General features: G+C 42.0%; 1 protein-coding gene across 1 annotated transcript in view; it reads left to right on the forward strand.

Annotated features, from left to right (window-relative positions):
- LOC104544467 (delta-sarcoglycan) overlaps window positions 1–11750 on the forward strand; it is a gene marked incomplete at its 3' end in the record, with an annotated part of 159208 nt that extends 147458 nt beyond the window's left edge. Inside the window, exons 4-5 of the mRNA XM_010189385.1 lie at window positions 9266–9353; window positions 11631–11750. Of these exons, the coding sequence (XP_010187687.1) occupies window positions 9266–9353; window positions 11631–11750 (208 nt within the window). The remainder of the gene's footprint in view (window positions 1–9265; window positions 9354–11630) is intronic.
- Window positions 11751–12094: the final 344 nt, after the last annotated feature.

The raw sequence follows: 12094 nt of genomic DNA on the forward strand, positions 1-12094 counted from the left end.
AGCTGTTGAAAAGGAGAGCACACTGAGCCCTTCAGACCTGTTTCCTGATGCACAAACCCGCATTTGCCTATGGAGCACAGCAAACCTGAAGGACAGGTCTTGTAAAGAAGAGCCTTGGAGTTGCAACAGAAGCCGAGAAACAGCAGCACTTTGATTGCAGGAACATGTCCGGGCTGAACCTTGTCATTTCACAGGCCAGTTGCAATGGAGAGAACTCCACTGGGTAATCACAGAAGTGAGGATGGCCTTCTGCATCCTGCCTCCCAGCCGTAACCGTGCTGTAATATAGTTGCTTTTGCGGTGTAATTGCTTTCTCTGCAGGGCTTCTTCCTATTGATTCTGCTTGTGTAGATTTAAATTGTTTGCAGGCTGGAACTAGGCTCAGGTTGGTCTGCATCTCCGCTTCTCTGTGCTAGGCAGCTCACGTGACAGTTCTATCTAAGAGACTTTAATGATGTCTAGATAGCATCACTCCGTGGCCTGCGCGTATGTATTTGATTTGAGGAGAGAGGCTGGATCAGATAAGTTCAGAACATCAATAAATACGTGTATTTTGTTTGGTGACACTTGTTCAATTTGAATCTTTTTTCCCAGGAAGCAGCTTGTGTTGTGTCATTTTTTCAGCGTGCTGTGTAAATGCTCTGCATCTGCAACTGTCGAGGATGGTGCCATCCCATAGCAGTGCCATCTGCTCGTTCACAAAGTGCTTTTTGCGTAGATAAAAAATGTGAGGTGTTACTCATAATTAGGCAAATCACATGCTGTGATCTGTGATTGATTTGATTCCTGTTGCTGGCTACCTCGCGTATGTCTGTGTGTCCATAAGTATTGTCTACATATCAGCATATGGATGCAGATGAATCAGAGACTCGTGAATTCTTTTTCCCAATCCAGACAGATGGAAATGTTTTCCCTCCTTCTTATTAGCGGCAGCTGAATCTCAGTAACACCGGGGGCCTCTGCTAGGGTCTTGCCTGTGTTTTGTGCTGTACGTGCATACATAAGCTGGCATGGCCATTTATAATCTAATACAAGAAGGAAGTGATCCATGACATGCAGCAAAGGGAAGTTATAATTTCAAAGCAATGTTCAGAGATAGCCATGTTATTAGCCTTCTTGGAGAAAAATATCTGGGTATATAACTTGGCATTATGCAGTGCGGTAACAGAATGTCTGAAAGGTGCTGTGAGCGTTGCAGAGCCCAAGTATCTCTGCTGAATCAGACTTTTGGAAAATATTACTGTACCTCTCTTAGTATTAACCGAATGTGTTCTTTAATGTGTATTCACCTCACTAACTGAGTGAGATCCTAATTGTTTCTGGTTGTGCTGATAGTAAGAGAAAATAAGTCAGAAATTACTAGTTCTGTTTAATTTTAATATTGTCTTCAAATGCCTTTTATAGATACTGAGGTATGATTTACCAGCAGTTTTAAAAGATGTTTAAGGCAGGCAGTAGGCATACCAGAAAGACCATAAAAATGAAAACACATGAACACTTGTCTGGAGTAAAAGTTACGAGCGGTGGAGTAGCTATATAGTTGGGTGATTTAGAATATTTTAGAGCTCAGCAGAGCTCTCTTCTTTTCTCTCCCTCTCTCCTATGGTCCTGCACCTACCTGCAGTGTGTTCTCTTCAGCAGGCGATCTGTCAGCACTGGAGTCTGACCATAACTAGGGCGGCCCGAGGCAGAAAACAGGCTGTAACTTAGCACAAATCCATAGTCCCACTACTGCAACACCTCCTATCGATGAGGATCAGATCGGTGCGAGCTGCCACCGAGCAGTTGCTGCAGTTAGGTATTTCTGCTGAAGAATTCAAATAAATTGAAATGGTTAGTGGATACTTGCTTGATTTTTACTGGAAGTGGTGATCGGTCTGCTGAGAACCTAGGACTGCTGTTGTCCAGCATAAGAGCATTACTGTTTCTTGAGTCCTGCTTAGTTTGTACGAAGGAGAGCCATTCCCCAGTGGTACAGAGTTAATCCTCAGTGCACATTTGATCGACTTGGGTGTAACACCTTTGGGTGAACTTTGGAGTGAAATGTTTGAAGTGTTTTCAGAATTATTTGGTCATTTTACAAGTTGTGCTGTTTTCTTAATTTCAGGGTGTCTAAGGGTGTATTGCCAGAGGACTTGTGGTGCTGAACATGCTTAATGCATTGGATTTTTTCCAAAGCCAGCAATTCTCAGCTCAGTCCTACCAACACTGAAAGTTTTGTGGATGTGCAGCAGCCTTCAGACTTTACAAATCCAGATTTCTCACCCCCATGGGTACTGAATAGAACTCCAACATGCACAGTTGCACTTCATTTCTATGTGTATGTATATTGGTTTCATCCTGTCATCTGTGGTTTTCCTCATATTGTAAGTCAATGGGGTAAAAAAGAAAAAAGAATGGGACAGAAGTCGAGGCAGATGTAATGTCTTTGAGATTTTTTCAGTGGTGCTTTTTGTGTCAGCACACATGGTGTAATTTAATTTCAGAAGAATCTCAGCTGCAAAGTGGCTGATTAGGCATGTTGAAGAAGCAGCCACTCTCTCGAAGCACTGTGTTCGTGAGATTATTACAGGTATTCTTCTATAGTGAGAAACCCCTAGATTGCCAGAAATAAATCACTTTGAAGGATACAAACCCCCTTGGGTAGCCATCCAAAGCAGAACCCAGTCATTTAGATCTCACATCACAGACCTGCCTTCTTTGCACTTTCAGAAGAAGAGACAGAGATGTAATTGCTTTAATGTAGCTGTGGGAAATTCATCTTTTGTTTCCATTGTTATTAAAATGAACTTCAAGAAATGCCATAAAAGAGGAGAGTTAGTGGTATGGGACGTAAAACTCCAACATGTGCACTATCTATGCCATTAAATTGTGTCAAGTTGGACGGGACACAGTATTTTCTGAGCATCATGGTACTGTAAAACATACCTTTCTGTAAACGTGACTGTGCCTTGCTTGCATGGGAGAAGGGACTTGATTTTTTTGTTTATAAGCACTTGAATGCTTAATAAAATGTCAGAAGTTGGGACACAGCACATCAAGTAAGCTCCTGATTCTGCATTTATGTCTTTGAGTACCAGTTGTGGGTCAGGGATGTATCAGCTCCATTATTGATCCAGGTTACATGACCTGGGCACATTACACTTTTGTTTCCTGGAAGAAGAGAATGCAGACTACTTTTTTACCATCTCTGCACTGGGCCTCCTTCCTAAAACCAATCATTTTTAGGCAGAAACATAGCACATACTGGGGTATTTTGTAGCATTTGGTTTAATCTGTTTGTTACCAATTCCATTCACGGTTTGCTCTCGTTCTGCTATTAAAAGCTTACACTGTCAAATCAGAAGTTTTTCAAAAAAAGGGATTTAGTTACATGAACATTACATTCAACTGTTTGAAGGACAAAGTCAAGATCAAAAGAGACTCAGTGATTAAACAACAAAAAGTATGTTCAAATCATATTAAGGGATGTTTTCAATCTAGCACCTAGGGATTTAGCTACATGACTTAAGTATTTGTGCCAGAAGGCTTCTGGGCAAATCCTGTTCTTGCTGTGGGGAGCTAGATCAGAAACAGGCGGAGGAGCTATTGGGTTCACTTTTGAAATAGCAACAGTAATGGTTGGTTTGTAAATCGTCCCTGAAGTCAGATTTTCTGTGGACGTAGATGAAGGCCAGGCCACTGTTCCAAGTGGGATCCTAGGGACGGGCCTCACTAGATACTCCCAAGTTTGTCTTCTAGATAGATGCTGTCCCGTGTTTTGTCTGTTTGTTTCTCAAGAGGTACACAACATCTGTACAATGTGCTGGTGAGGTTTGCTGTGATTCACGGCAGTGCCAATTGCTTGATCTCTGCAGCATCTGTTATCAATTCTGAAGTTTTTTATACCTGATTATTTCCTCCCAGCTCTCTGTTTCATGGAGGCAGCTCTGAGCTTTTCCAGCATTGGACTCCCCAAAGGAGTTTCTGTTCTTAAGGCAGGAATAGGGAAAAGAAATGCACGCATGGGGTCAGGTTTGGGTTTTTTGATTGTGTGCTCACAGCATGATCTGTCTGGTTAGGAAACTGTGTTTGGTGTCGTGCAGTGAGGGTATTATGGTTGCCTTTGAAGGATGACCAAGTCATATGGGAACATGCAAAACTGGGTCAGGGATGCTAATTTAAGCACGTTAGTGTCAACCAACCAAAAATGAAAGCGTAAGTGTTAAAAAGTCAGCTTTCTCAGGAGGTTTCAGTGCATGCCTTTCTGGGTCTGGTTACATTAGGAGTCACAGCAGAGGGGATGTTTTTGTGAGCTTTTGTTAGTGAAGTTTGCCATTCCTGGTGAAGGACGTGTGGTGCCCTGAAATGATTGCTTTGTGTCTCAGTTAACTTGCAATCAGTACTTGCCACTCCAAAACAGACAAAACTGTAAAATATTGCCTGGACTGATTGGACTTGAGGAAAGGAATATATTTGTTATAACGCACATGAATACTTCCCCTCTATCAGCAGCTCCTTAAAACAGCACTCAAGGGTGCAGGCAAATGAAGGTGCTGCTCGTGGCTGTAGCCCAGGTGAAGGAGAGCTTTTGCTCTCATAGTGGGCTACTTGCTTTACAAAATATGAGCGTTCCCCCTCTGGCAGCCCAGCTGTGTACAGAGCAGTGCTGGCTTTCTGTACTGTCAGTGAGAGGTACAGCTGAGCAGGAAAATATTGCTCTGAGTGGCTTCTTCATAGACTGCTCTTTGCCAACCTGGATTGTGCTTTAATATTTTAATTTTTCCCATTACTTTGTCAAGCCTGCAGGAAATTCACCATTTCCATTATTTCCACAAGTTTCATTTGCACTTACTGTCTTTGAAGCCATAGGATGAAATCAAAGCTACTCCTTTTGACCATCCAAATTACAAATACACTGACTGTGATGCATCATTTTACAATTGCTTATTAAAATTTAACCAGATTTCCAAATATTTTTCATAATTCCCTAAAACAGTCTACGGATATCTGTTAAAGTAACGAATTTCCCTAAAGACAGCACTGGTTGGGATTGCTTCAGCTGCAAATTAGGGTTGTCAGTCAAAGTGCTTTTTCTGTTTTAGTCTCTGATCTAGGAGTTTTTAGCATCTCTCCCAAAGCGAGCCAAAGAAAGACAGACAGGGAGCTGCTAGGGCTTGTTTTGCCATGTGTTTAACCTAGCAAGCAATCAGTCGGTACCTTTTGCAAAGTCTTCTGTGTTTTACTGGATACCTCACTGCTTAGTGAGGAAGCGAGCTATACAGTTTTGACATCTTTTTGTACTTTTCCTATTCTTTGTTCTACAGTATATCCGGCGTTTTAATACGTTCAACAGCTGTGGCAACTTCTTTTTTGTGTCTACAAATACTTGCGTTATTGTTAAGCCATTGGGTCTGCTAATGAGAGGCTGGAGGCAGAGTGGTGTACTGGCTGGGTAGGATTTCCTGCAGAGGTGAATGGGAGTTGCATGGTGGAAACAAACAGGAAAACAGAGAAAAAGTGCATCCTATTCCCATCGATGTTTCTGCCTCAGTTTCTTCAGTCAAATGATCAAAAGATCCACTGGAAAGAAACAATAATGTAAAATATTGTCGGGAAGGAGGTGACCACTGATTTAATTTGCGAAGTTGTGCAGGAAATTAAATCAAAGTTCAGTGCAGTGCAATGGGATGGCTAAGGTGGACGTGAACTGGGACTCTGCAAACACAGCACAGTTAAGAGAGGATTGTTGTAAAGAGGTTAAAGTTGTAACAGCCGCATCTGGGCATAAAGAGCAAGGCGATGGCAGGAGGTGGGCTGGGAGCAGCAGCTGCTCTTGAGGAGAGAGGTGCAGGGATACCTTGTGATTGTGATGGGAGGAAGAAGAACCACTGATAAAGAGATTTCTCAGAACATCAGATAGCATGCAGGCAATGCAATGTGTTGGGTTATTGTGTGATCAGCGATATCAGATGTATTTTATCTCAACTGTACTTTTCTGAAGAATTGGGTTGAACCTTTTGGGAAGAAACAGGTAGACAAAGAGAAAAAGATTATTTTCCATACTTTTCTGAACCCAAAAGAATACTTAATCCAGTTTTCCATTCACTTCCATTTTCTTAGCGTCAGTCCCAAGAATAAAATATATTTATTTCTTTAGTGTTATTTATCTGAAAAGATTCAGAAAGATTGTTGCGTATTATATTTCAGAAATGCAGTGTGTCTCATACTTCCAGTGTTATAACTAGAGTGAGACGGGCTTATTTGTTGTGTGCTGATATTCTAACTCTAGGTCTATCAAGTGTTATGACAGTTTATGAGACTGTTACTTCACTACATAATTATTTTTATTGTGGTTATGAAGCCATATTGATCTAGATTTCCACTTGCTCATGTGCATCAGAATACTTAATTCTGTGTCATGATAACATGAAAGTGTGAGAGAAGTGAAAGCTTTTGTCTTTTCAGTTATAATTTAAAGCTCTTTTAAGAATTTTTAATACTTTAATATTTTTTTTTCCTGATTGAAGGAAGCTGGCATCATCACCAAGCTTGCAACAGAGGAAACATTTTTTTAAGTGTTCGGTGTGTAAAAGACATCAGTGTTGTTACTTCTGTGAACGGAAGATGACGGACAGAAAATCTGCAGAATTTTTAGCAATTGGGAGTATTTTTTTCGGTCCTTTTTCATTTCTTAATGGAAGAAGAATTATGGAAATGAGAGCAGGCATTGCATTAAGTGCTTGAAATGTTCCTTCCCTGCAGACCAATAAAAACATAACTCTTCCATTAGGGAAATTTAGATTTTTTTGAAGGCTGCATGAATCTGAGCTCTAAATCAGTGAATGAGATGACTATGCTAGAGTAAGCATTTCAAGGTCTGATTATGTATTTAAAGTCTTCTGTAGGTGGATACCAGCTCCTAGCTTGTCTTGTAGGGCTTCCTTGGAGCAAATTTTTGTGTGACTCTCTTTATGTTAACCACTTGGCTTATCTTGTAGTGCTTCTGCAGTGCAATCTCCTCTTATGCAGCTCAGTAACAGTTTCAAAGCCATGGGGATTGAATGAATTTTCCTACCAGAATCTGGACTAGAAGCTTTCCAGGCCTTTTTAAAACACTCTGGCTACTTGCGATAACTCCATAAACAGAAGTCAAATAGTGGAAGTCAAAAATGTGACCTTTCTGTGCTTGATATGGAGTGTTTACAGTGTTTATAGTCTCATCTGTGACTACAGACTATGCAGGTTGTAGCGATCTGTAAGTGTGAAATGAAAATGCAGCAGTAAGCTGCAATCACTTTGGGTGCTCAAATTGGGTCTCTGATCAGGGCTGCGGAGAATTAATACCAGAGCAAGTGGGTATTCAAGTGAAGCCATCTTTTTTTTCTGTGCTATTAGCCATAAAATAGTAATCAACATTAATTTCTAGGTTCTAGAAAAGCACAAATAAAAATGAATTAAAAAGAGCAAAATCATTACCAGTCATTGCCACTGCTCCTTACTTCTAACTTATTAGTGGTATTTAGTTTCAGATGCTATATTACTTAAACTGTCAAACACATCACAGAGGTCTATGAGGATGATTTGTCCTCATTCAGTGTATGAGGAGACAGAGACACCAAAAACTTCTGAAACTCGTCCAAGGTCTGGAAATGATTAAGTGGAATTCTTTCTTTTTACTATTTGTATTTAGTTGTAAATAGGCTGGATGTAACCATAATGATCTAATTATGATTCATCAAACAAATCTCATTTCCCCCTTTTTGCTGAAGGGCTGATCCCATGGGTGCATGCAGAACAAATGGTTACAGCACCAAATGTATTTATTGCGAATATTTGTTTACATGCGGGGGTGGTTTTGTTTCAGTTTTTTGAGGTTTGTTCTCTGCAGACACCACTGGGAATTGTTTGCCCATCACTAGAAGTGTTCCTTGAAGCTCCAGTCCATCACAGCACTCCCAAGAGTGCATTCCTGTGCTCCTGTTATGTTTTGTATGCAGACAACCTAGTCCTTCTGCTGTGGTCCAGAAAAATGGCATCAATGCAAATATTAGTTATGTTCCTTATAAATTCAAGAGGCGAGGAGAATGTGCCTGACCTACACAATCCTCCATCCCCATCCTGATTATTCATTCCTAATGGAAAGATTTTTAAACACTGAAAAGAGACTTTGGTGTGGGAAGCACATGGACATAAATAGAATTTTCAACTCCTTGCTGATTTTCTTGCTATTTTATGTCCTCTACCAATTGTATGGCTTAGTCAGTTGATGAATTTAATTAGCTGCCTGCTTTAGACATTATGAAGAGATACAGGCACTGAATTTCAGCCTCACACGTTAGATTTTTGGCTGATTTAGGTTGCGGTCACCCTGTGCTAGAGCCTTAGGTGGCTAATAGCCCAGGAGAAACCAACTGTGTGGACTGGGGCTGCCTGTAGAAAACACGAGTTCCCAGGGATCTGGGATGCGTCTGCACACAGAAGGAGCCAGATGGTTTTCTCTGTGGGTTTTCTTTGGCTTTGCTCTGCAGGAGAAATACCTGAGATGGATGCTGCCAGGAAGCTGTGGGGCTCCTGTGTGTTAACAGCTGCTCTAGCTCTTCTCTCAGAGGTGTATTCAAAGCATAAAAATGAAAAATGGGCAGAAATCTGTGTAGTCCAATGGGGAGTGGGGAAGACTTCATGTCTTATGTATCTCCAGACCTGATGGGATGGATCTGGTCCCAAGCTGGCATCCCAGTCTGAAATGGTGGTACGTGCTAGATGGTTCATAAATGCTTTGAGATCAAAGGCACTTTTTACATGTTAATAAGGTTTTCTCATTTGCAGCCCTTGGGCACGGCTCACTCACATGGTTGTGTGGTAGGCAGACACACTCACCCATTTGAGTCCTCTGAAGCTGTGTGCGATATTGCAGATTTCACTCTGAAGTGCACTGCTGCAATCAAGCAGCCTCCCAAAACACCATCAACTTTGGGAAGCTTAGGTCAGGTCCCGTACCACCTGCACATTTTAAAATAACAGGTTGGTTAGCTTCTACTGGCAATAAAGCTGACCATCCCTAGAAGAAGGTTAGTCTCTGGGACATTATCTGCGCCAGAGGTGTAGACTATGGTTTCATCCTTGAGAATAAAAAGTAATGCAGGGTTGCCTGCACCCTGCATGCCCAACCTTGGGGTTGTTAACAGCAGCCCAGCAGTGTTGGGCAAAGCTCTGGGTGTCTCACACAGGTTGGTCCTGGGCATCTGCCCCATCTGATGCACTTGCTCTCGTGGTCTCGTTCCAGGGCAACCCACTGTACTTCCAGTCTGCCAGAAATGTGACAGTGAACATCCTCAATGAGAAGACTAAAGTCCTTACCCGCCTTGTAACAGGTAAGGAGGGGGAAAGGCTGCGTGGGAGATTTAAGGATGAAAGTGGTGTGTTGTGGGGTGCTGCGTTGGCTTTAGCACACAGGAGGGGAGCCCAGGTGTCTTGTGAACTACAAATGAAAACTTCACTACACTTTGTAGAAACAAAGCGAGGGACATGAAAGCCGTGCTGGGGAGGCAGCTGGTTGGTGCTTTCTGATAGCGAAGCCCTTTCATTTGAAAGCCAAACCGGAGACAGAAAGGTTAGTTGTACGACTTCAGGGTCAAGAAGAACATATGCAGGCTACATTTCTGCTGTAACAGGCACAGGTTTTTCCTGAGAACCTTTTAACTTTTCTGAGATCTTGGGATTTCTGCTGATTAACTGTGGCTGGGTTAGGACACTTGGCAATTTAGAGCTCTCTGTGCCCTTCTGCTGATGAAGAATGCTCTCGTGTTTCCAAGCATGAGCGTATTTGGAGGGGAGATGTGTGTTTCATAAATCCCCAGTGCACAGCAGCCTTTGAATGAATGCATGTATAATTTGGGTAGAAAGAGCCTAATGTACTATCTATGCTAATATAATATATATCTGTATATGATATAGGATAGATATTTATTTACTGAGATTTATCTGGGGACCGGGAGAAGTATTGCTGTGTGACAGAGCCAGTAATCCATAAACATGTTGTTCCTACGTGAGACTGGATTGTTTGGTTTGCTTATATAACATCTTGGCCTCTAGTCACAGTATTAAATAATTAAATATGCAGCTTCAGTAAGCAATGATTTAAGCAGCATGCATGAAAATTGCCTGGAGTAAGGAAATAAATTCAACCCCAAGCTCCCTGATTCTCGCATTCAGAGTGAACGTGTTTAGTTTGTTGGTTCTCCATATATTTTCAAGAGGGTATTTGGATAACATAAGCACCTCCATTTCATAAGAGCTTGGGAGGATGCAGTTGGTGACATCTCCTGGTGTGATGTCCTGGTTATTGAGCTCATTTCTGCATTCAGCAGCAGTTTTGGTTTCAGAGTGGAGCGAAGATGAGGTCTCATGTAGTGTGTGCTACAGTGATGGGTAGGGAGGAGGTTAGTTAGCAAGATTCAAATTAAACTTAAAGCTTAAAAGTACTGGATTTTCTCAGAATGAGTGAAGGATTTTCAAGTGTTCCCAGGGATCTTGGCATCACTTTTCTCTAGTCTGAACCATGCAGGTGATTCTTTGTGTGCCCTGATGCCAATATGGATCACCTGTGCTGGCAAATTCTGGGTATAGATGGAGTTAGAAACTGCCTGTAAGAAAACACTGGCTCTCGGCTCTTCTTTCTCTTGTCCTGCGAGAATGAGACTGATGAGGAAGGTGGCCAGAAGTAACGCTAAGTCCCATCACCTGCCTCTTGCAGGAGCATATTCCAGGGAGGCTCTGGCTTGGCCTGGGTTGTGCAGGGCTGTGAGGTGGTGATTTGTCTGAGCTTTAGCCTAGCTCTTGTAACTGAAGGGTCTGCTCTTTCCAGCATTTGAGCCACAGACCTGCACAGAATTGCTGTTCAGGCAGCTGATGTTTATCAGGCTCCACAACAAAACGCATTGCCAGAGGCTTTCCAGCGCTGCCCTGCACAGCAGCCTGCAGGAGAAGCAGCAGAATTGAAATAAGGGCTACGAAGAAGTTTCACTCATCTAAAAACTCTCTGAAACAAGGGAGACTGGCATTCGTCTTGGCCTGCACATGGTTGAAATGGTCTAAAAGAAAACATTTGCTCCTGTGGTGATGTTTGTCTGCCTTCTTTTTTATTTTTTTTCAAATTGGACTGAGTATGACACTGGTATCATTTTAATCTAGGTTTATTAAACAGGCAAAAACCAGGAATCTTTTAAACTGCTGCATCAATCCAAGTAAAATGTACTCGGGATCTTTTGATGCCACTTATAGCTGCACCAATACTCTCAGAGCACGGCTGGGTATAGGCATTGCTGTTTCATGCGTGGGTCTGTCTTTTTGTAAAAGTTGCCCAGCTATCCCAGGTTCAATGGTCATTTTATGCCGCACAGACGCATTAACAAAAACATAGGTAGAAATAGTTGAGGGGTTGTTATCTGGGTAGAAAACAGTGCCCTTTCTAATGAGAGGTCCCCCTCTGAACAGCACAGACCTTCCAGTTTGATGTGTCAGACGCAGGTCGTATCTGCAGAGCTGGTAGGACAATCTCAGCAGATGGGTTCATTAAATGTATGAAGCTACTGTGTGATTTTCTTATACTTTTCACTAAAAAGTTGTGCTAAATCTCTTCCTCCCTCTAGGTCCCCAAGCAGTGGAAGCACACAGCCAAAAATTTGAGGTGAAAACCCTCTCTGGAAAATTGCTGTTTTCTGCAGATGACAATGAAGTCGTGGTTGGAGCAGAGAGATTGAGAGTTTTAGGTAAAAGATTATTCGCTAAACCACTGTTTTAATATGCGCCTCTTCAAATTTTAGAGTAGTTATGCCTGACTTTCCTTCATGCTTGCAGAAAGCTTCTTTTGGAGATAAAGCCTTTCACTGTCCTTATTGCGTTAACTCTTCCCCAAGCAGATAATAGCCAAGAGTTTCTATCTACTGGGTTTCTTACCTTGCACAAGATGTTATTTCCCCTCCAGAAAAAACTCCCCTGGAAGTGGTTTGTCTGGCTCAGTGAAGTAGCTTTAAAACTAGCTTTGGAAATTGAACGACTTTATCTCTTGGGTTGGGGATGAAGGACAGTGAGGGGTCACTGTGGGGATGCTTCT

Source organism: Mesitornis unicolor, unplaced genomic scaffold (assembly GCF_000695765.1).
Source record: "Mesitornis unicolor isolate BGI_N332 unplaced genomic scaffold, ASM69576v1 scaffold12870, whole genome shotgun sequence".
Classification (NCBI taxonomy): Eukaryota; Metazoa; Chordata; class Aves; order Mesitornithiformes; family Mesitornithidae; genus Mesitornis; species Mesitornis unicolor.